The 25507-nt window shown below is 41.6% G+C and overlaps 1 protein-coding gene across 2 annotated transcripts in view; it reads left to right on the forward strand.

Moving 5' to 3' along the window:
* The first annotated feature begins 1487 nt into the window (after positions 1–1487).
* Positions 1488–25507, forward strand: part of fbln1 (fibulin 1) — a 32088-nt gene continuing 8068 nt past the window's right edge. The window contains exons 1-16 of one of the 2 annotated variants that reach the window (XM_030731340.1): positions 1488–1813; positions 5141–5249; positions 6881–7010; positions 11854–11989; positions 12674–12733; positions 12823–12909; positions 13115–13252; positions 13369–13506; positions 14246–14389; positions 14492–14617; positions 14782–14907; positions 15253–15372; positions 15456–15587; positions 15686–15809; positions 20085–20230; positions 21907–22047. In XM_030731340.1, the coding sequence (XP_030587200.1) occupies positions 1759–1813; positions 5141–5249; positions 6881–7010; positions 11854–11989; positions 12674–12733; positions 12823–12909; positions 13115–13252; positions 13369–13506; positions 14246–14389; positions 14492–14617; positions 14782–14907; positions 15253–15372; positions 15456–15587; positions 15686–15809; positions 20085–20230; positions 21907–22047 (1912 nt within the window). In that variant the 5' untranslated portion in view covers positions 1488–1758. Of the gene's footprint in view, positions 1814–5140; positions 5250–6880; positions 7011–11853; positions 11990–12673; positions 12734–12822; positions 12910–13114; positions 13253–13368; positions 13507–14245; positions 14390–14491; positions 14618–14781; positions 14908–15252; positions 15373–15455; positions 15588–15685; positions 15810–16439; positions 18576–20084; positions 20231–21906; positions 22048–25507 lie in introns of those variants that run through there. The other variant, XM_030731341.1, reaches the window with a different exon arrangement.

The raw sequence follows: 25507 nt of genomic DNA on the forward strand, positions 1-25507 counted from the left end.
GGGCCCTTTGTTGTTGTGATAACTCTTAGAGGTGGTTGTTACATGTTGGGCTGATAGAGGACTCCAGGAACTACAGATGCACTGCTATTGTCTTAACCCAGAGGTACAGTGTACAATAAATATATTTAAGAGTGCCCCCCCCCCAACACACACACACACACACACACACACACATCTGCTTTTGTTTGTGCCAAGGTCTAATTGCTGTGCTGTATTGTCCAAGTGCAGGTTGATTGCAGTGAAAAGAAAAACAGACATAATGTTTCTATGATGCATTACCTGCTCAAGCAAGAAAAATTGCAACCTGATACATGTACTGAAAAAAACATCCTCACCTCACAACTCACTTACCCACCCCTGCAAACGGGATGTGGTATAGTGAAATGAAAGAGAACTGTCTACAATTGCAATTTAATTATGCATTTTAATGGGCTCAAGCATTCAAAACACCAGCGGTGTCCATTAAAATGTACTTTTATAGATGGATTGTCAACAGAGTAATATTACCAGCAGAAAATACAGAGTGTGGTGGACTGAAGCACAAAGAGATTGAGACACGACTCATCAAGCACCACACATTTAATAGGGCAGTTATCCTTTTATAGCTGTCATATACCTGTGGGCTTTCCTGTGTGCCTGTGGTGTCCCAACAATCAAGTCCTTGGTGATGTTTCTTGTTTGGATAGACTGCTGGTGGAGCCATATGGCTTTGATTAGAAGATCATTTAACCTCTCTCTGTCACCATGCCCAGAGTCAGTAGACTGATTGAATTTGCAGAGGGTCTTAGTTGGTACAAAATGTTTATAAAACAGTACATCAATTATTTCTCTGCTTCTTGCTACTTCTGGTTGACATATGTAGGCATGCATGGGTCTGTGGCTTGTTTATATCCAGCCACTTTTCACAGTTCATGATCACTTTGACGGATGGTGAGCTCACACATATGGCACAGTTAGAGATTTAATTAATTTACGTGATTATAGAAAATTAAGCTTTATAGTAGGCCTGTTTTTTTTTTTTTAATTCCCCTTATTTCTTCAGAGAAAGGCTTCCAGTCTGGACATAGCCACAACACATTTTTAAAAAATACCCCCAAACCAGCTCCAGATGTTGGGTAATCACTACAGTCATTAGTCACAGACAGAAATGCTCTGCCATTGATGGAAGCACACTTTCCATACGTGTATGCACACTTCACGGTACAGTAGCCCGAAGATGACTGCGAGTCCCAGTGTAGGTTCACAAATCCCCCAAAGCGGTGTCTCAGATCTGACGCTTCAGGGCACTCAGAAATTGATCCGTAATATAAAATATTTTAAAACGATAGGTGTTTTAGATAAACATTCCTGTTGGAATACTCACTTCTACATATACTAAATGTAAATTATATATTTTGACTGCAGTGTGGGCTAAAATAAGCCAAAAAAAAAAAAAAAAAAAAAAATTGATAAGCAATGCGTCCGTGCCTGTGGCCCCAGCCCGCCCCTCGCGGTGCCGTAATTAGACGCTCATTCCTTCAGTCACGCTGAAACTGCGACTCTCAGCTCCATCACATCCACTTCTTTCCCCCGGACGCAGTCTTGCTTCTTTTTCTTCTTTTCTTTCTTTTTTTTTTTATTTTTTGTTATTATTATTATTATTTTTTAAAGGAGCACTGCCGTTTATTCCCACATTCGGCAGAACAGCCAGCATCGGGAAGTCCACCTCGCTCGGACGTCTGTTTCTCTCCACTTTAGAGCTGCGTCTCACTTCTTTCAATGGGTCTGTGCGTAGTGCTGCTCTGCTCTCTGTTCGGAGTTCTTCTTGGCCAAGGTAAGCTACCTTCGTGTGAGAAGCTGAGTATCACTGCTTTGAGGTAAGCCAAACAATGGCAGTGAATATGATACTGATTTGGGTGAATAGTGCACATTGCATGATAACTTCAGTTTAACTTCATACATTTCTCAAGGGATTTAAAGTAAGACTCAAACAGGTAACAGGCAAAGGGTGAGACTTGGGGAAGTGATGCATGTGTCTGAGGACTAGTTGGGGCATGTGATGAAAACAAAGTTTACAAAGCTGGGTGCTTCAAAGTGTTGCAGGTCTGCATTAAAATGACTAAACATCTCTTAAACTATTGCACTTGCTGTTAAGTATAATGCTCAATTTTTATATGTTTATTAATTGTTTTCCCTTGTTTCTATTCCTTGATATAACTTGCTGTGTGCAGTAAGTAGCACAGTGACAATATGAAGTGCCATCTAAACTATTCTCCAACTTTTCACACCTTTTTTTCCTTTAATTCTTCTTCGTTTTATTCACACCGATGATTAGAATCACTTTGATCTTTGAAGTGATAAAAGAATATGTGACCTCACATGGAGAATGTTAAAATGCAGTTTCACACCAGTTGTGAAGTGAGAGTCATCCCTGCTCAGTGTTTCTTTACTTTGTGCCCTGCAAGTCAAAGGCCAGGTGTCTTGGTATGCTGTGATGCTACCTTAGAGCAACTAGAATCTCACCGGGACAGGGTGGTCCAGACAGAAGGGTGTGATTTATACTTGAGCCTCACAGCAGGGTAACCAAGTCATAAGGTGGGCCGTATCTAAAAGCTCATGGTGCTGTGGTCACACATGGGGCAATTTCATAGTCAGCAGGGGGACTTTTCTCTCAGCTGCCTTCTTTGTAGGGGGGTTGTGTTGCAGGTCTTTTTGCAGCACAACTGTAATTCTGCATCAGCTCAACCAGTTGCATGAGCATCTGTTATTGTTATGCGTTCTTCCTAGATAGGGTAAGCAGATAAGATCGACTTCTGCTGCAGCCTTTTTATATCAGAAAGACTGGCAGAAACTTGCACATAAAAGCCTTGAGTGTTGTCTATGAAAGAGATGCACACTTCTGTTGTGACATCTGGCCTGGGCCAACTCCTCTGTCAAGGCGGAGCTCCACGAGCAGACTCATTAAGCCTTGTTTACATGAGGCGTCTAGACGCAGACAAGACATGTGCTGCTCTGCCAAGACAGAATGGCCCTCACATCTAGCGGCATTATCCAAAATGGAAATTAGGCCTCTCCAGACAGACAATGCACCACGGAGACAGAGAATTATGGCAGACTGTATCTAAACCAGAGCACAGCTGTGCCTGGTTTACTTCTTTTGATAAAATACAAGAAGCCACGCAGTTTTAAAGCACTTCTGGTCTTTCAATTTAGGTTTTCAAGTCAGCAGACCGCGGTGGCAAAGGAATGACTCAGTGATGCCTAGTGGGTTAGAGTTAGTTATCAGCAGAATGCTACTGTGGGGAGAAAAGTCCAGAACAGATCAGTGGGAGAAGTAGGAGGGAGAGTACGGGACCAACTGTTCCTGGCATTTAAAATGTACTGACTAAGCCTCTGACTAAGAGAAAGAGTTTACGATTAGTTAGTTTGTGGAATCTGGAAGTGTACCTCTTGAATGCCTTTCCAGTTCCAGTACAAATCATGTGTTTTGACAAGAGGGTGTCAGTTATTAGAAGTGTAACCAAAAGCTTACACGTACACAGAGCTGGGAGAGTTGGGTGTTCATGTTTAAATAGGAGTCATTAATGTTAAATAGCCATATTTCATCTTTTTTTTGTGGGCACATTTTTTTGTGCTAGCCTTTTTGAAACACCTTGGTGTTACCTACATATTCAGAAACAAATTGAGACAAATTGAGAGTGAGCGAATGTGTGTGTGTGTGTGTGAGAGAGAGAGAGCGAGATTACTTGGTAGGTCCATGTGAAAAGCTTTTAAAATGTCATCTCATTTCATCCAGCTGCTACAAGGTTTACTGGCCAGAGAATACTGGGATGTGCCAGACTTCCAAAAGTCAGTAGTGAGTCAGCTAATGTGCCTGTGTAGTAATAAATCCTAAATCCATATTCACTCCATTCTGCCAGGTTAAACCTTTTATTTGTAGGAGGGATGGCCACAGTTTTGTTTTGGTTTTTCCTGTAGCCTCACTCGCTCACTTTACACCTTGAAAAACAAACAACAAAACAAAATGCGTGCCAATTTTGATGGACTCCTTGTTATGTCATTGTTATCTTGCCCAAACACAGATTCTGACCAGGGGTTATAGAAACTTGTGATGAACCTGAGAAATTAAGTGTTTTATTGCACCGCTTGCATTGCGTTTCCACGAGGTTTATCAGTGTGGAGACTCTTTGTGTTAATAACTATTCCTGCTTTTGCCTCAGCTTGACTAGTTTGATTTAATGCTCATAATAAAATTCCTCCTGCACTCCTGGGAGAGGGCAGCAAATCTATAAAACTGTGGACTGCAATTCCAGACACTTGTCCTCCCTCCCTACCTACCTAATCTAACTTATTATCTGATCTCGGTTACGCCTGCTGGACTGTCTCAGTCAGATGGTTCTGTTCGAGGTATTTCACAATCACTATTCTGATTAATTCAATATTTGTTTTCTCTTTTTCCTTTGGGGGGAATAACAGTGATTAATGCAAATTTTGTACACTGATCCTGGTTTGAGACATAGGCAAAAAAAAAAAAAAAAGAGAAGTGGATCTGCCAGAGCTATTTCACGTTTGGCATATCACACAAACCACAGGCAAATGAACATGCTTGATGTAATTGTTACGGCTGATTGTTTAAAGAGCCGAAGCATTCCAAACTCTCTAATCCACGTGAATAAACAGCCAGATTACCACAGAGTTGGTCGTGCTCCAGTCGGAAAGCCTCTTGTGGTTCTGCAAAAACATATCCATCATTCATTGTCTTTGGCAGAAAAAAAGAAATCCCTCGAGGCTTTTTTATATTGTCAAAGAGACTTTGAATTTTGTTTACTCCAATTTCACAGAATGCTATACAATTTGTCTTAGGTCACAATGGCAGGATTGTCTTTTGTTTGGAAAGACAGACAAAAATGATCAGTTGGTAAAAACTGTGTGTCAGTCAGACAGTTTGTGCTAAAAGAGAAATGCTTGTCAAATAAATTGTGCTCGTTTTCACAAAACAAGGATCACAGGTATGCTATATGATATCTTTTTGAGGCACAGTGTGTTTAAGCACTTGGTGTGCATGCAGGCAGGTGACCGACACACTAATGTGGGGCCTACAATTATTATGACGTGAAAATGGAGCGCGCACTCAAAGATAAACTTTGTGTTGTTTTCATAGGAGCAGAACAGAGGTCAATGGAGGAGTGCTGTAAAGATGGGCAAAAGTACGGCAATGTCAATGACGAGTGTGCAAATGTGCCCCTTATTTCTTCATCAACCACGTGCAGGTAAGCTGGTGCTGTCTGCTGCTTTGCTCTGTTAGGTTTAATGGGGGGGGGCTAGACTTGCAAGTCATTGAATGCAGCATCTTTTGTGAAAAACAGATTTTCTATCTGAAGTCTTAGGGTCAAGTGATTTGGCATGCACTGTATATTGGGGAAATGTCCCTTAATATGAGATTGCTGTACCCAACTTCAGTAAATCTGTAGGCACATTATTCACTTCACGTGAGAGCAGGAAACACTAATAGTGATGGGATAATAACACATCTGCTGGTAACCATAGAAGGTGTGCTGCCACAGGTTCAGGGCCCATAAGCCAAAGAGATCTGCTGCTGTGAAAACTGATGGCAAACACATTTACCATAGCCACTGTAAGTGATCCCAAATTTGTCTAAATTATAGTGTGAGGAGAAGAGAGGAAAGGGGCAGGGATTTGTGGGGAAGCAGGGTAATATTTAGGGGTGGAAAAAGGTGAGGGGGGTAAGAAGAGGGGCTGTTTCAAAACCCAGGAAATACCTTAGAGGTGAAATGCGACATAGAGGGAGGATGGAGAGAGGCAATAACAGGAAATCTGAACGATTACTTCAGACACCAAGTTAAAAAAAAAAAACACACACAGGAGAAAAAGGGTGGAGAGTAGAGAAAGGAAAAGGAAAACAGGAGCACGACTGTGCCCTTAAAAGGGTCTGCAGAGGAGGCGTGCGCTCTGCCGTGAATTTTAGATCTCGAGTAGTTTATGTGGAAAGAGATTTCTGGTAAGAGTTTATAAAAAGAAAAAAAAAAGTTGTTTTGTTCTGCTTTTATTTTTGTCTTGTAAAGCTGCAGTGAGACAGAGATCCAGACCAGAGAGGAACAGTCACCCTCCCTTAACAGATTGGACAGACAGACAATACAATGAAATCTGATCTGAACGGAAACATTCAGTAACAGATATTTTGACGATAATGCTCTCTTGTGACGTTGGGCTGTGCTCTTGCTTTGGACATTTAAACAGTTATTTAAATTTTTAATGATCCTTGGAGAGGATTCATATTGTGCTAATGCCTAGAGGGACCTCAGAGGTGAACGTCAGTTCAAATACTTCCTGTAACAATGTGTTATTCATTTTATGGTTATGGTTGTGCCTTGAATCCAGTCTGTGTCACCGATTTCTTATGAAATAGTGGACTGATTCTGCCCCGGTGATGTCACTGACTGCAAGTAAACTACAGATACTGTTAGTCAGTCTGTTAGGGGCCTCCATTATTACAGGGTGTGGCAGGTTCATCCTGAGGCTTGTTTTACTGAATTTGTTCTCTAAATCGCTGCAGCAAAAATAATAAAGAGATGTTTTGGACAAATGTTCAGCTTTGGGACTGAAATGTTGGTTTAACCTGAACAGATTCCTGAGAGAGTACTGCTCAACCCCGTTTAAGGTCAACATTGCAAAACACAATACCTCAACTGAACTCACTCTAGACTTACTCAACCCAGTCAGCCATCAGTTTTCAGTGTGACACGAGATCCCCGTCAGGCTCGCCTCAGGCTGATTTTAATGAGCTGCGCTTTTAAGACAGATTTGCTTTGCAACACGTGAGATACTGATAGAGCTGAGAATAACTGCACCACCTGTGTTTTGTGTTTTTTCTTGCTGACAGGACAGTGCAGGAGCAGTGTTGTGAAACAGTGCTCAAGGATAAAATGTGCACCAATGGTATCAACATTGCCAAAAGCCAGGGGGCCTGCGATTCTTTACTCACCAACACCTGTGACACCAAGTCTAAAAAGGTGTGTTGTGTATTTGCACGTGTGTATTGTTTGCATGGTTCTTTATGAATATTTTGTACAAAAACAGAAAATGAAATCACCAGAAACTCCTCTCATCACTTTGTTGGACAGCCACTGTGGCAAGTGATTGATGAGGGCGGTGATGTATATCTCTGTGTTTTTGTGCGTGTGCCATGAGCGGGACGAGGCATGTCGCTGCAGGGAGGAATGAAACTCGTTGCTCTCAGCTAGATTATCAATTCAACTCTTGACTCTAGAATTTTTCACCAGCTCAGAGACAAGCACTTCTCAGCATTTCTATATTTTAAGACAACTTAGGAAAGAACCAATGTTAAATGGTATTTTTAGGCACTTTGTTACTAGCAGCCTGTTGCAAAAACACATAATTTGTTCCCATTTCTTTAGCTGAATCTATTAAAAATTTCAAATATAACACAATTTGACACGCATAAAATTAAATTTTTGTGCTAACGTGGTGATTCCCAAAGAGCTGTTTACCGAAAACCTGGCAGATCTCTGCATGGTGTGCAGTGTATCCTTAAAAAAATTGAGGAAATGCAGCAATTGAAGGACAAAAGAAGTAGCAGGCCTAAACAACTATCTACAGCAGATGGACAATATCTGAAAGTCATGTCCTTAAGAAATGGGAAAGAATCCAACAAAGACCTGACAGAGGACCGGAGAGATCCATCTGGCACTGAAGCCTCATCAGAAATGGTCGCAGTGGAAGGGTGGCTGTCAAGAAGCCATTTTTAAGGAGGGGAAATGACGAGAAAAGGTTGAAGTATGCCAGATTACACAAGAACTGGACTGAAAATCAGTGGCAACAGCTCTGATGCAGTGATGAATCCCAATTTCAGATTTTTGGTTCAAGTTGTCATCAAGGTCATGAGGTCAGGAGAGATGTACAACATTGAGTGTCTGCAGCCACCTGTAAAGCACGGTGGAAGCTCTGTCATGGTTTGCGGCTGCATTTCAGTCAGTGGTGTTGGGCATCTGATCTCCAACACATTTAAAAGAAGATGGAGTTTTCTGAAATGTAGTTTTTCTATCCAGCTACACCAACACTACACTACATTACCAATTAATTGCTGCCATGACTAAATGTTTCTCACATGATGGATACATCACATGATGTATTATTTTTCTTCAGTAAATTAGCATTTCATGAGTGAAAATGGGCCAGTATTAACACATAATAAAAGCTGATTCCTTTCCATATTTACCAGAACTTCATCAATTGCAACATCTTCTTTTTCGATTCCTGACTGACATATTTTATTTGCATAATGTACAGTACCAGTCCAAAGGAGCACTTTTATTCAGAGTGTAGCATTAAGTCTGGGATATTGATCTGGTCATTTAAGTAGCAGAGGTGGTTCTTAATCAGTTTCAGCTGCTTTGTTGTTAATGAAATTAACAACAGGTGCACAAGAGGGGCAACAATGAGACACCCCACAAAATAGGAATGGTATTACAGGTGGAGGCCACTGATATTTTCCCCTCCTCATCTTTTCTGGCTGTTTTTCACTTGTTCTGGATTTGGCCAGGGTCAGTGTCATTTGCCATAGAATACCAGAATTGGCAGGTCCACCGGTGGCACCCTGTGCTTTTCACAGATGAGAGTAGGTTCACCCTGAGCACATGTGACAGACGCGAAAGGGTCTGGAGAAGCCAGGGAGAACATTATGCTGTGTTTAACATCATTCAGCATGACCAGTTTGCTGGTGAGTCAGTGATGATCTGGGGAGGCATATCCATGGAGGCATGCACAGACCTCCATTAGGTATTGGGATGAATTCCTTGGACCCACTGTCAGACCCTATGCTGCTACAGTGGGTCCTGGGTTCCTCCTGGTGCGCAACAATGCCTGGCCTCATGTGACAAGAATATTTGGGCAGTTCCTGGAGGACGAAGGAATTGATACCATTGACTGGCCCCTGCGCTCACCTAACCTAAATCAAATAGAACACATCTGGGACATTGTATTTCCGTTCATCTGATGCCATTCAGGAGCTCAGTGATGACCTGGTCCAGATCTGGGAGAAGATCCCAGAGGATACCATCTGTCATCTCATTGGGAGCATGCCCTAACATTGTCAGGCATACTGACAAGCACATGGGGGCCATACAAACATACAGCACTTTGAGTTGCTGCAATGAAATTTTGGCAAAATGGACTAGCCTGCATCATTTTTTAACTTTGATTTTCAGGGTGCCTTTGAAGTCAGCTCTCTGTTGGTTGATCATTTTCATTTTCATCAAACAATGTGGCATCCTTTTGTTCCAACACATTACCCAGTCCATATCAGTATGGACAGGGTAATGTGTTAGCAATGACACATTACCCAGTCCACACTGCATGATTTTTCCCCATTGAGATCTTATGTGTTTTCAAAGTGTTCCTTTAATTTTTTTTTTTTTGCAGTGTATACAGATGTGAACAAAAATGATGGTGCCCCTAGAAAAGACTGAAAATAAGGTGAACATAGGGACGTATTAAACTAAGGTGTGTCCTGTAATTAGCATCACAGGTGTCTTCTACCTTGTAATCAGTCAGTCTGCCTATTTAAAGGGTGAAAAGTAGTCACTGTGCTATTTGGTGTCATGGTGAACATGGGCCACAGAAAGATAAGAGAATTACTGACAAGATGTTCAATGTGAAGGCTACAAGACCATCTCCAAGCAGCTGATGTTCCTGTGACTACAGCTGCACGTATTATTCAGAAGTTTAAGGTCCATGGAACTGTACCCAACCTCCCTGGATGCGGCTGCAAGAGGAAAATTGATGACAAATTGAAGAGACGGATAGTAGGAATGATGCTTTGCTGCATCTGGCACACGCTGCCTTGGATATGTGCAGGTACAATGAAATCTCAAGATTGTCGAAGCTTTCTGGATCAAAATGTGCTGCCCAGTGTCAGAAAGCTTTGTCTCACTCACAGGTCATGGGTCCTCCAAAAGGATAATGACCCAAAACACAGCTAAAAACACCCAGAGGATGGCTCAGAACAAAACACTGGACTATTCTGAAGTGGCCTTCTGTGAGCCCTGATCTAAATCATATTGAACATCTGTGGAAGGAGCTAAAAGGTGCAGTCTGGAGTCTCACTGAGAGTTACAGAAACCACATGATTGCACTGATTGCCTCACAAGGTTGTGCAACAAAATATTAAGTTAAGGGTACCATTGTGTTTGTCCAGGCTGGTTTCATTAGTTTGTTTTTTTTTAAATAATTCTCTTGAACCACAATTTAAAGGTAATGTCTGATTTTCATTAGTTAATTTTCAGTAATTTTTTAAATTTAATATTTCTTTTGTCAGATTCAAGTTATTTCACTGATCATTTGGGAATTTTCTTTCTTTAACAGAAGGATACCAACAGTTTTGTGCACATCTGTATATATATACAAAAAAAATATAGGAGAGAGACACACTCCTACGTCCACATCAACGGCCTGTTTGGAATCACCAGAAAAGTGATAAATACATGATACGTTTTCAATATGCTTAAAAATTTCTAGGTGCTTATACCTTTCCTGTGTGGTTTGAGCCTTAAAAATCTCTTAAATGTGCAAAACCACACAAATGTTGGCTACAATGGTGGACGTGGAATTTATTTATTTGTTTTTTTGATATGGAGGAAATCAGGTTGACAAGAAAGTTATTTATCAGGTGTTTGTGGGTGGATTGTTCCATAACTCTGGGCTTCTTCAGTTATCTCTGTGTTCTCAAAGTAAAGGACAGCAGGCTTATGAGAGATGGACGACGCCAATCGGTGTACGTTTAGATGACAACTTATGACTCACTGTCAAAATTATGTTGTGCTTTCTCTGGTCAGTCTGAAAGAAGAAAAGTGGATTTGTTTCAATGTGCTGTCTGAATAATGCTTTATAATTTAATTTTGGAAACTGTGCAGTACTGTGTTTTGTAAGATTTGTAAGGGTGGATGATACTGGGAGACTGAATTGACTTTTCACATATGAAACTAATAAATAGGCCATTTACTCTAGAACAAGCATGGGAGAAGCAAAAGAAATAAGGGGGGTGGGGGTGGGGTAAGCTGGTTAAAGCTGAGATAAATAACTTCTTTGTGTGAACTATTCAGGAGTTAATGTGTTTATGAGCATTTTCATTATTTGCACTTTTTTTTTTTTTTGTGGATGGTTTACACTAAAGGAATCCTGAGACCAAAGACCGAGCAGCAGTCAGCCACTACAGCTGCAAAACTATTACAGTTGCAGTCGTTGGCATGTGTTCAGGCTTGCAATCACTACAAACACTGCACATGTACACCACGTGCAGTCAGATTTCAGCTGCATAACCAAATTGCCAAAACCTACCCATCTGTCACACTCTCCACCTCTCTCCTCCATGACTGACATTACCAGGCTATCATAATGATTGACTGAGTGTGCATTGGGGGGGGGGGGGGGGGGGGGGGGGTGTCATCTCATCACTGTCTCTCTGTGTGCTCTTTTTCTTACTGACTGCCTTTCTGGTCCTGTCTGAAGGCTGCCAGTTGGCATGTCTTGTCAAAAAAATACACACACACACGCACGCACACACAAAAACTCATTTTCTGTCTATCTGGTAGATTGAGAGCTTGGCTGTCTGTCTAAAGCAACTTATTCTCAGCTGTCAGTTTAAAAGGCTGTCTCACTTATTTAACCAAGCAGCATACCAATTCATACTCTCCTCTTCTACAGTTTTGTTTTACTTTTCCTCGTACATAATATCCTAAAAGATGCTTTTTTCCCCTGTTTTAGTTATTGGCAAAAATGTATCTCTGTGCTGCTAAGCTGTCTAATAAAATGTGCTGTATTGTATTCTGTTTTCTATAGTTGTGCTGTGACTGTTGTCTTCTGGGCAAGGCAGCCAATGAGCTGGGTCTACCCTGTGACCACAACCTGTCTGTTGGCTATCAGTGTAATTTGGTGTACCGGGACTGCTGTATGGAAGGAGCTCAGAAAAATCAAGGTGAATGTGGGTGAAAAATGCAAACCTGCAGGAAGCTAGTTCTTTTTTCTTTTCTTTTTTAAATCATAATAGGTAACACAAAGTACAGTTGTTAAAAAAAATAAAAGTGAAGTGAAATCTGTGCAAAACCACATGAAGCTAATTAGGTGTCAAACATATGACCACACTGCCCCTTAGTGGATGCTTATGGCCATTGCCTGTAGCATTCACTAGAGCTCAAGAGTGGATTCACTTACAGTAGAAATCAATTTTTTTTTTCAGCTCATATCTAAACACAAGCAGGTTAGATATCAGCTACTGAACAGTAACTGTGGAAATTTCACAGATTTAGTGTGTTGCTGACTGGTGTTTAAGCAGCTCTCTGAAAACAAAAAATAGCCTGTTGTTTCCAAGCGCGGCTGAAATTCTAATTTCATCCAGTGTTCACATGGCAACAATACCATTAACTTCATTTTAACATACCAGTTCATTGTTTTTGTGTAGATTGCATATTACAAGCTTAAACTTAAGTGACCATCAAGAATAAGTCAACAGTTCACTGGTGACACATTTCAGTGCCAAAAAACCCCCCAACAGCATACACACAAAAACCCATGTATCAAATATGATACACATGGCGTTAAAGGGATGAGGTGTTAAAAATTGTATGAATAAACAAGCTTTTTTGTTTCCTCTCTCGCACAGTGCCTAACGAGGATGAGACAACTGAAAATGGAGCTGTAGTGTTAAATGATCAGTGCAATGGTGAAGTATAATAAGCTAACAATTGTGATTTTCTTCACATTCGTGAAAATGCACGGATCTGTTATTAACATGTTTGCGGTGCGTCTTAGGGAAATGTGCTCATCGTTGTGTGGGGAATGACACGTGTGCCTGTTCCAAAGGATATAAACTCAAACCAGATGGAAAGAGCTGTGAGGGTAAATTGGCCTCTGTACTTTTTTTTTATGCATTCTAATTTCAGTGTAATATTTTATTATCAAGACTCTGCATGCTGCCATTAGTGTGATAAAGAAAGTAGAGTAAATAGGACCTGGAAAAAACTAATACTTATGCCTCAACGCAGAGCCTCAGCAGGAGACGCACAACGCGTTGATTCACTGTCTACCTCATTTTTTTTCTCAGATATCAACGAGTGTTTGCTGGGAGCCAGCAACTGCCGGGGAGGAGAGCGTTGCATCAACACAGAGGGCTCATTCCGTTGCCAGAGAGAGGTCAGCTGTGGAACAGGATATGAACTCACTGACAGCAACAACTGCAAAGGTCAGCTGCACTGCCTGCCTCCACTGTTTGATGGGAGACACCGTGAACACTGAGTTGTGGTTTTTTTTGTTGCTGGTATTCGTAGCCTATTGACTTGCTCTGATGTCTTCACTCAGATATTGATGAGTGTGAGACTGGCATCCACAACTGTGGCTCCCAGTTTGTATGCCAAAACACCAAGGGGTCATTCCGTTGTCTGCCCAAAGTTCAGTGTGGTGCTGGCTTTATCCAAGATGCCCTTGGAAACTGCATTGGTAAGCATCAGTACCAAAAGATTTACAGTGGTTAAGTGTCCTGATCAATATGTTAACATTTATTTTTCCAGATTATTTTAAAATGAAGAAAGGATAGGAAGGGATATTTAAATTTAAAGATGTGTTTTAGTGTGGATTATAGCTCTTCAAGTAATAAATTACTGGGGTAAGTTTAATCAGAGCCATTGTAACACTGTGTGAGAGGAGCCAAATGCAGGACACTGGCAGGACTAATGTGGAACTTTGTGAACTTTAATGGCTAAAAAGAAATTGCAAAATAAAACACAAAAACCACGGAGCTGGTATACACAAAATAGAAATCCAGTGAAGCAACCGGGAGCACAAAAAGGTTAAACTGGAGATAAAAGATGAACTGACAAGACTGAAGGAGGGACAGGGCTACACACAGAGGGCCAATTAGGAAACAAGACACAGGGAGAAACAATCAAGGCCTCAAGACGTGTGAAGACAAGGGTGGGGTCTAAAAGAAATGAGACACTCAAGAAATAGAAATGATCGAAATAAAACAGGAGATGAAAACAAGAGAAGTTTGGGGAAACTAAGACTGACAAACGGGAGAAAAAGAAGCATCAAAGACACGGGAAAAGCTAAACACTAAGAAACATAACTGAATTGATCATTTAGTATAAAACCTAATATTGGAAACTTAAACAGAAACCCAAGGTTATCACTAATTTTTGTGTAAAATAACACTGTCACTGTGCATTCCCATTTTCAGATATAAATGAATGTGTTAGCCAGACAAGCCCATGCAGCCGAGGGCAGGTCTGCATCAACACAATGGGCTCCTACATCTGCCAGAGGAACTCTGTCAACTGTGGTCGAGGATACCACGTCAATGAAGAGGGCACGCGCTGCACTGGTATGGCTATAGAGCTCACCATACCTACATACAGAGTTTCTTAGTAACCTACCTCTGGTGGATTTCATGGTGCTCTCTGTTGCTTGTACCCCTTGTCCACAGATATTGACGAGTGTAAGACCACTGAAAACGTCTGTGGAGGTCATGCTTGCTTCAACATGTTGGGCTCTTACCGCTGCGAGTGTGAAATCGGCTACGCGTTCAATAGCGTCACTCGGATTTGTGAAGGTAAGGAGTTTTTTTGGTTTTTGCTTTGTGTTCTTACATCAGTGGCTAAATTTGAGTGTATCCTAAGCCTTTATGTACAGTACAAGATACACACACCACGTGTTGAAATATTTGAGTCACTCTTCCAGCTTCTTAATTTGTCAGTTTTGGACTTTTTGCTCCAGATGTGAATGAATGCAGGCATTACCCCGGCCGCCTGTGCGCTCATAAGTGTGACAACACCCTGGGATCCTACCAGTGTAGCTGCACCACAGGCTTCAAGTTAGCTGCTGACGGCAGAAATTGTGATGGTAAGGCAGTTATCGAGGTCAGGAGAATTTATAGAGCATAGATTCTGTAGATTATAGAGTGCACATATTCCTAGTAACTTGAACAATAGAAACCCGTGTCTAGTGTTCTCGTAGTTTGCCAGCATTATAAATTCCAAGGCCAACTGGTAATCAATGTCTCACTTAAGAAATGCGTTACTGTATATCGTCAGCCCATACAGCATTTCACTAGTCATCGATCCAGTACTCATGTTTCTTAGGTAGCCTTAACTTTTTTCTTCATCAAAAAAATAAGCACATATTGTATCACAGACACACACACGCACACACATTTTTATGTTAACTGTGACACTTTTCTGTATCCAGATTTGAATGAGTGTGAGAACAACCCATGCAGTCAAGAGTGCACCAATGTGTACGGCTCCTACCAGTGTTACTGCCGCCGCGGCTACCAGCTCAGTGACATAGATGGCATGACTTGTGAAGGTAGAGTTGAAATGTGTCAGCTGTGCTATGAATATGAACTTAGTAGTTTTAATAGTGTTGACCTTTTTCTTTGATCTTTCCAGACATAGATGAATGTGCCCTGCCCACCGGAGGTCATATTTGCTCTTATCGCTGTCACAACACTCCTGGCAGCTTCCACTGTTCCTGCCCTGTCAGTGGCTACACCATGGCGGTAAACGGGCGCAGCTGCCAGGGTAAGCTCTCTGCAGTATCACGTTGTCTGACACCTTTTCCCCCTAGCTTTGGGGGACAATTATGTTTCTGATTTTTAAAACACTTTTTTGCCTTTCAGATATTGATGAATGTGTGACAGGAAGCCACACATGCATGGAGAGTGAACGCTGCTTCAATGTACAGGGAGGATTCAGATGCCTTTCTTTCACGTGTCCAAACAACTACAGACAAGTTGAAGACACGTAAGTATTTGAACTGTGTCCCTGTTGCAGAATCTTTGCTGAGCGGGGACCCATTTATGAACAGGCATATCTGTGATTCTGCTCTCTGTGTTACAGCAATGTTAGACATAAAGAGTTGACCCTCATTAGAAGGTCCTCATGCACATAAACACTCACAGAGCAAGGTCCATATTCCTTATACTATAGTTAAGTCTGAAACAGTCACGATATTAAAAGCTTTAAGTTTATGTACTGTAGTATCAGGCTTTTTAAACCAATCCTTGTTTGTATATGGATCAGGGCCCCTGCATGTCCAGTATGCTCAATGCTGGAATGAATCCAGTATGAATTTGGCTGTAGCATGTTTTGTCATTTCAGTGACGAGTGATGAAATGCATTTGGATATTTCTCAGTTTAATTTTGGCACACATGAAGATGAGACTGTGTATACCCACACCCTTGTTTGGAGGCACCAGTGACAGAACATTTTTGCATGATCCTACAGAGGGCACCATAACTGAAAGTGATATTCCTTTCACTGCATGTCATGCACGGCAAATGAAATTTACACCCGGTCTCCCTTTCTCTTTCTCTCTTTGCCTGTTTTATTCCGTCTTGTCCTGTCCTGCCTCCGATCTTCTCTTTTTGCAGTCGATGTGAACGCTTGCTTTGCAATGAGTCTGTCGAGTGCCTGACCATGCCCCTGAGAATAACCCACTACTACCTCACCTTCCCCACCAACATCCCCGTCTTCACCAGCATCTTCCGCATGGGCCCCTCCCACGCCGTGCCTGGCGATGACATCCAGATTGCTATTACAGCTGGCAACGAGGGCGGTTTCTTCAGGACTGAGCAGATGCCCACTGGTGGTGTGATGTCACTGGCTAAGCTCATCGACCAGCCGCAGGACTTTGAGCTGTCTCTGGAAATGAGGCTGCACCGCTATGGCACAATCACTACATACTTGGCTAAAGTGCTGGTGTTTGTTACCCAGTAGGAGCCCAGAGTATCCTATAATCCCCTACTAGAATAAGCACAAGTGTTTCATAGGTTTGCACAAGTTATTACCCTCTTAAAATGGATGTGGCATATTAACTTAATCTCATGAAGAAATCAGAAGATTGCAAAATGCATGCAAGAGTAAAGCATGATGACGCAATATAGCCTACTATAAATGATTACAGAACATAAAGTATAGGTAGAGCATGTGCAGGTAAATATAAATATGATTTCCATGGGTTTCTAGCAGGTCTGGGCCTTTCAGGGCTGCTGTTGAACTACGGTTCATTTGTAACCTCTGTCTTATCGGCTATCCAGGCTTTTTTTTTAATTTTCTATTACATTTTTTTTAATGAACTCTGATATTACTCTGTCTCCCAATAAATGCACATTAAACATGGCACACTTTTTTTTTGACATTGTAAAATACAGTAAACACATAAAATCCATAAAAAATGTTGCATTTTAATTGATAAACTCTTTTTTTAACACAAAGCATGTGGTTTGTTATTTAGCAGTATACGTTAGGTCCAACTGAATGTATCTTTTGAGGTAAGGCATTGTCAAAGAAGCTACTGTAGGTGGCGTTCTAGGTCAGGGTAAATCTCAAAATGGTAACAACCCAAGTCTGCCGACAACTGAGTGTAATTTGATGATGGTTGCATGATAAAGTCTGACATTTTGCAGTATTTTATGGTTTATGTGCTGGATGAACAGTTTTCTATTAAAACTGAAATAGAAATAACACATGTTCAAGTCAAAACCAGTGTTTGATAATGGTGCTTTGTGGGGTTTAATCAAATACAGCAAAGGGAGCAGTTGGAATGTGAGGCTAAATCACAGATGGAGGCATGATTTCCCCTCACAAAGTTTCATATTACTGTTATTCTAGTAGTTTCAGAACACTCAGAGTATATTCTGTTTTATTATTGAAACAATCGTTACACAAAGTACTTTAAGCATACTAATGGTAAACAGCATTTATTATTGTCATTAGTTTTTATTGAAGATTTCATGCATTATATCTGTAAACATATGAGCTGTGTTTTCTTTCTTTAACATTGGCTAAAAATATAGATTCAATAAGTCAAAACCTTCTGTTATAGACTGCACATGCACACATGTAAAAAAGTCCTCATATAAAAAAATCAGTCGAGTGATTCCTTCAAATTCCAATAAGCCACGCAGGGACCAGCCTTTGCATTGTTACTCTTGCTTCCCAAATGTCACTTACTATCCACTGCAACAACATCTTTTTGTGGCAGTGATTTTCATGCACATATCTTTAGCTCACATTACACCGATTTCCACTGTGTGCTGCGGGTGCAAACCCCAACACAGACAGATAGTTCCAAACGAAGGCTGAGTAAGTGACACGAGAAGAGATGCAGTGGCAAAGGAGAAGGAAATGTGCACCAGCAGACATTATAAATAGTTTGACATGCTGTCAGGGTGCTGCCTGAGGGGCTGTGGCTTTTAATAACTGTAAATTCAGATTTCTCAGGTTCCTCCTGTCCCAAACTGTTAAGCTAGTAAGGATGCACTTGGTTCCTATTGGGGATAGCCTTAGAATAAGAGCATAGTGGTGTACAGGAGTTTTTTCCTCCCCTTTGACATTGAGTTATGGGGCTCTGGGCTCTGGCCGGTGGTCTGAACAATTTGTGGTACAGCAACATCACCGCGCACAAAATGAATGATGCCCTGCAGTGTTTGTGTTGGGGCGTTATCAATGTGCTGACTATAAATAATAATTACCAAAAAAATAAAAGGCCCTACACTTGACCAAAAGACTTTCATCCAAAAAGTCTGTTTTTCTTTCTGGTCTGAGAATATTGGGGTTTTTCTCCTGGGCTGGACCACGTGAGGCATGGCGAGATGAAGAAGGCGTGCGTATGTTCGTGTGTGTGTGTGTGCATGACATATACACATGCATGTACAAATGCACAGATGAACACGAGCATACACACAGAGGCGCTTTTGAACGGTGAACTGTAATTACCTTCAACTGATGCCTCGGCTTTGACGAGCCTGTCTGCGTGTAGGGGGCGTCGGGGGTGGTGGTGGTGGCGGCGGCAGTTCACTCTAGGTCATTATCTTCTCATAAATTTACTCTCAACCCCAACAACTTTCACCTCATCCTCTAGAGCCCTGCTTGGGTCTTTCTGCAGCTCAGGCCGTGGTATTATAAACTAGGAGAACATTTTGTGGGTTTGGCGTGAGCCAAAGCAAAACCTGGACCCACCCGCTAATTGCTAATTACAAGCCCCTACCCAGTGGTTGCTTGACTTTTTGTCAGGGGCTTCTCTCCTTGCTCTCAATGAAAGGAGCCCTGCAACCCAAGCTGGGCTTGGGCTTTGAGCTGCAGCAGATAGGTCCCCCGAGGAGTGCCAGAGATCCACGGCCATGACTCACAGTGTGGCTATATATGCACATTAACTGGACTTATACATGACAACATGGATGTTTTCATAACCCAGTATAACCATGTACTGACTTGCCTCCTTTGTCAAGGCTCAGCTTGAGTTTAACATCTTGAATGTCATAATCGAGGCTTTTATTTTGTTCCAAAAGTTCCCTCATGATCACATGATTTATGGTGTTGTTAATGCCTTAGAAACCTCTCTAAAAGTCTTATGTAGCAGACAGGTAGTTAATAGTGATGTTTCAGGTGGCGTTAGCTTTAGGAGTCAGTAGAGGCACTCCATTCTCTCCGACCTGTCACTGATTAGTCTGTGGAATAAACAAAGCCCTAAATAATAGGATGAGAGCTGCCCTGGGGAGAGACTGGGGAGTTGTATAGTCATGTTGCTTAGAATTTAGGAGTCTTTTAGAACACTCCCTTTCCCCATAAATCCTCCTCAAGAGATTATCTGATGTGAAGCCGGGGATGCTCAGCAAATCCAAATATTTTCCTGAGCAGGTTGTGGATCATTCTCTGTGAGTGTAGTAATTCATTTCCCACACAACTTGAAATAGTGCATCAGAAAGTCATCAATGACAGCACAAGTCTCCACAAGCTACAAAGTTTGACTGCAGCATGAGCCTTAGCCTTTGTTGGTTTATTATTCTTCCAAACCACATAGAATTTGAAGAATTTGATTGTTTTTTTGTGTTGAGTGCTACATTCAGTGCCCCTTCTGTCTTATTCAGATAGTGTTTGTGTAACAGCGTCGTGTTGCCCTGATTTGTCCTAAGGTGGTCAGCTTTAAGCAGCCAAAATGTAAAAGATCAGAGGCCGTGTATGTTTTCTTTTCCTTTTTCTTTTTTGTGGGTGAGTATGTTTGTTCACTTCCTTAGATCGGCGAGGCTTAAACGGTCTGATGTTGTTCGCTGTGTAAAATCCTGTCAGCCCAATAACATCGCCTGCATTCTGGACCCCACACAGTCAGTGTCACACAGCTTCATTTCTCTGCCCACATTCAGAGAATTCACGAGGCCTGAGGGTAGGTACAAGACAAGGTACACCTTTCTTTCTTTCAATAGTCATACAAAACATGTATAATCCAGTTAACCAAGCACAATGAGTGTTAACGAAAAAGGGAGCCAATTTTTTTTATGTTTAATCAAAAGAAAATCAGTCTGCTTCCAGTTCTTGTGCTCTCTTAAGCTAAGCAGTTGGCTGCAGTTTCACATTACCTATCTTCTTATATTCACTGTCCCTCCTCTGCACTGTCCAAACCATCTAAACCTTGCTTCTCTAGCTTTGTCTCATAAATGGTCAACCTGGACTGTTCCTCTGATGTAATCATTTCTAATTTTGTCCACTCTGGTCACTCCCAATAAAAATCTTAGCAACGTCAGTTCTTCCGCCTCCAGCTTGGCCTCTCGTCTTTTTGTCAGTTCCACTGTCTCCAAACCATACATCACAGCAGGTCTCACTACCATCTTATAAATCCTTCCCTTTTAGTCTTGCTGCTTTCTTGTCTCCACCCACTCCACCCTCCACCCTGCATGCACTCTCTTCTTCACCTCTCTTTGGATGGATGACCTCAGGTATTCACCTTTCCACCTGTCTCCCTCTCATTCACACACATATATTCTGTCTTGCCCCTGCTGACTTTGATTCCTCTTCTCTCCAGTACATACCTCCACTTCTCAGGCCTTAGAATTATTTCAATGCAACCTCAGATGAACAACAACACATCTCAGGCTGTACCTGATGATGATCAGTTAATCAAGTGCATTTGATTAGCAGCACCTAATTACTCTCTTACAGTAATTCCTGGAAATAGGGTGTACTTAGTTTTCCATGCACTGCTTCTTCATTTTGGCTTAGTTTTTATTAAATAAACAATGACACGTGTAATATGTCAGCCCGGTATCATGGCAGAATGTGTAATCGGCACACTGATCCACTGTGTGGATGTCATGCTTTGCCTGTCCGAGGCGTGAACTGGTTGCAGTACCAGGGGTCATGTTTTATTTAAAGCCAACAAGTCGCTATCACCTTTTTGTTGATTAGCAGCCATTTTAATGACATTACACTAGATGACTTAAGAAAAAAAAAAAGATGGTACTGCAACATAAACATGAAACCTGCATGTGTGTCCATGACCTCCACACAGTGGACCAGTGTGTCTATTACATGCATTGGCATGATACTGGGTTGAATATGTCTTGTGTTTTTTAATTAATTTATTTTTTGCTTGATTTGATCTCCTTTAATCTATGATCTCCCATCAACTGCTTTCCATGCAGTTGTCAAAATCCATATGGCTACCTCTGTTACCTATTCCATGAGGTCCTCAATGGAATTCAAGTTTAGCTGGCTTTCCCCAGAGAGTTACTGCCACATAAGTAACAAGCATAATCATTTGCAGGCTGTGACAGCTGACAAGCATCTATTGGCAGACATGCAGTGCGTGTTTCAGACACACTCATGCTCAGTGTCACGTCTTGTCATTCCTCGTAACCTGTGAGTTGGAGTGTAAAGGACTGGTGATTAACTGCTTAAATGTTTCTCTGACCCTCACAGACACTGACCCTTCCATCATACATTTTGTTGTGTTTCTCTTTAAAAAAAAAAAAAGAAAGAAAGAAAGAAGCAAGAATTGGCACTGCCATTTCTTATGATTTAGATTCTGAAAGCTTTTTCTTCCTTATTAATTGCTATTTTCAGAGATTGTTTTCCTGAGGACAACAGTGCCAGCCGACGAGTCCTATAATTTCGGAAGTTATGACGTCAAGTTTGACATCCTGGAGGGCAACGTGGATAATGCTTTTGACATCATCAAGCGAGTAGAGAATGGAATGTATGTGGGTGAGTACAGGGATTGTACTTGTTGTGAAGTCTGGATAAACCAATAGTACATTCTGACAACAGCAACTTTAACATGTAACACACCACCCGACGGTCTCTGTGACTGGAAATCACATTTTCTTTTTGACAAAGGAGGTGGTTTCTCTGACCTCATCTCATTTTGAAATATATATATTTATTTTATAACAAATCAAACACACATGTGTGCATTTAAAAAGTACAAGCAAAAAAAAAAAAAAAAAAAAAAAAGCAAAAATATATCCATGAGGAATGTATTGACATAAGTACATCTGACACAGCTTGTTATGGTCTCTGCAGCGTGATGGCATCATGTAGCTGTCATCGTCTTCACGGGGGCTCTCGTGTCTCTGTGCTCGGAGAGCTGTCCTCTGAGTGGCTCTCTGAGACAGACAAAGGCCTGTTTCTGCCTGACCAAATATTTGGCATCAATTTTCACAGTCTTGTGGTTAAGCAAAGTACCATTTAATTCACTTATCCATGGCTATGCTTATCCCGAAGATCATTATTTTCCACAATAAGTTATGGCGGCCTGAATGTACAAGAATAGAGGGTATAAATCTACATTTGTGTGTTCTTTTGCATGTATGCATGATTAATTGCTGTTGACAGGCAATTCATCACAACTACCTGGTCAGTGGCTGCCACTATGCGCACACAAAAAAAAAAAAAAAAAAAAGCCTTGCACTATTTCAAGTAGGAGCAACAGATACCATCTCCAGTGGTGTGTAACAACAACACATGTCTGGGTAGAAGCCATTGCTATACTTTAGTCTGGTGGTGACCCAAGGCTACTGGTGGTGCCTGTAGAAGAGCAGAACTGAGCCTTCACTGAGGGAGGATGAGGGTGTACTCAGCCCTAGGATGACATATTGTTGGACCTGCTTAGGTGTTTTTGTTTTGGTGGTGTGTTGAGATGCAGGCAGGGTGGTTGTGGAAGGATAGTTTCTTCTTCTTGTTCTTCTTCTCTTAGTGATGGATGAAGGGATGGCTTGTCAGTACGCACATCTGTCTTTACAGAATTAAAGGGAGGGATGGAGGGAGGAGGAGAGAGTGTGTGGCTGTCACTGGTTAAGGCCAGATTGTGAGAGCACGCAAGTGTTCCTCTCTCATACACTTGCAGAAACAGATGTGTGTTTATCAAATACACCCAAAGACATGGGAGAAAACTGTTTATCACCACCAATAATTCACATAAGTCCCCGTAAAAGCAATTGTAATTATATTGCACTGTCTTATAATGGTATATTTTTGTTGGAATGCACAATGGTGTAATTCGACATGAGTGATAAGCTTTATTTTGTAATATATCATCTACTGTATGAGCCTGTGTGCATGTGTATAAAGAGGATTTAGGAGAAATTCCCTGTTTATAGCGGTGCTCATTTGCAGGGGCAATGTGTGTTTGTGCAAGGAAATGAAAGAGAATAAAAACCGTAGAGAGAGAAAGACAAAGTGAGAGACTGTAGTTCTCAGTCAAAGACGGGGAGAGAGAAAATATGTGCAGAAGTAATCCTGGGCGCTGTGCTTCATGTGGTTAAATGTATTGTTCCATTTCCCCACACTAGGCCTCAGTGTCTCGCCGAGCATTAGAGCACTTAAACTGACGACCACATGAAAGGCCTGTTTGTGAGGAGCCACTTCTCTCCCAAACCCATTGGATGCTTATTGGATGCAGCTCTTGCATGTTAGCACCAGTTGCCCATCACATATCCAAATTGAGGCCCTGTGCACTGGAGCCTTTGGTCACTGACTGCTTGCTGTGAAGTGTGGCGTCCATGGTGTGATGAAGGCCCTCTTGGTTTTATTTAGTGGGTTGTGCTGCTGGTGCTTTGGCCCACAGATGCAGCTGTTGCGTAACCACTGTATGAGGCTAGCTGACGTGTCACTTAAGGAAGCTTAGTTTCCAGTATCTCCAGTGTCTCCAACAGTGGTATTACAGCTTGGTGGGATGTGAGGAGTAGCAGACATTGAGGCTCCACTAATGAACAAGTGTGTGAACTCAAACTGACTTTGGTCATTATTTTTGGCCACTTTTTGTGTTATTGAACGGGACAAAAGAGGCAATTAGCAATCCACAGAATCTGCTGCTAACTTGAAAAAGTGATTCTTAAAAGGTTTGATTGGCTAGTTCTCTTTTCCCTTTCACTCCCTATTTTAAAACCCATCAGCTTCAGACACACACGCATCCACAGACGTATGCACACGCGCATACACACACACATAGAGCTGGCTGAGAACGCACCACAGTGTAAGAGCCACACCACCCTTTCCTAGTTCCCGCTCATCCATCACTGGCTTTAACAGCTCTGTCACATCTGGATAACAACCTTGATGCATCTGTGCAAACAAAGACATCCCTCAGCACTTGGAAAACATAATCAGAACCAATCAGACATGGACAGATTCCCACGATGACCACAGCAGTAGCACAGCAGTGACCGCACAAAATCCCTTCAGGTAGACAAACAGCAGATTCACCAAAGTGTTATTTATCACCCAGCAAAAAGTGCTGGAATGCATTACTCATGTTAAAGCAGTCACTGATTTGATTAGGAATAGGTTGTTTGAGTGGGTTGATAATGGGGGGATTGACTCTGGCAGTCAGTGGAAGGGTAGATGAATCCTCCTTTTAAAAACACTGGCGCGGTGGCCTCAGCTGGAAGCACGGGCTGCGTTGGAGTTGTTAATAAAATGCTGGTAGTTCCCTTGTTTGATTGTCTACCATTAAACTGCATCCAAGAACGGTCATGCTTTTTCTTTCAGTTTTAACCGCTACTAAGGAGGCTTTTCTTCATGCCCACGCTGCAAAAATGTTGATCAAAATGAAATGTGTACCATTAACTATACATTCAGCCTCTGTTCTTATGTTACACAACTTGTGCTTTCAGTTGACTTAGCCAAGTCCCTGACCACTATCCCTGTGTGTAAATCCAATGTACAATACAATCAGTAGCCAACTATGGAATGAACCAGTCAGCGCACATTTAGTCATGCCTTGGATGTGTTCAAATGCCTCCTCTTCATGAGTAATTATTTGTCATGGAAGGATTTTAATGTGCCATTAATCACTGCTGTCTTCATTTTTTTAGTAGGAAAAACAGATTTTATTGTGTAGTATTGATGTTTGTCTTGCTGGATGGCAACAGATAATATAGTGGTTCTATTTATGAATCATAGCCATCCTCTAGAGAATCTGTGAGTTGAAGACGCCACGGCTAAATTCCATTCAGTTTGAAATGCAGGTGGAAATATGCCTCTGCGGTTTATTTGATGTCCAGAGAATAAATATCTTTTGCACTGCCATTGGCACAATGCTGGCAGCAAGTGAGGCAGCTGGTTATATGTATAAAAGAAGAGTAAATGGACAGCCCCTGTCTGGTGGCCTCTATGCAGGTAGTCATGGTCTTTAGTGCTGTCATTCACAGTGACTGGTGGAATG

This window comes from Archocentrus centrarchus, chromosome 6 (assembly GCF_007364275.1).
Source record: "Archocentrus centrarchus isolate MPI-CPG fArcCen1 chromosome 6, fArcCen1, whole genome shotgun sequence".
Taxonomy (NCBI): Eukaryota; Metazoa; Chordata; class Actinopteri; order Cichliformes; family Cichlidae; genus Archocentrus; species Archocentrus centrarchus.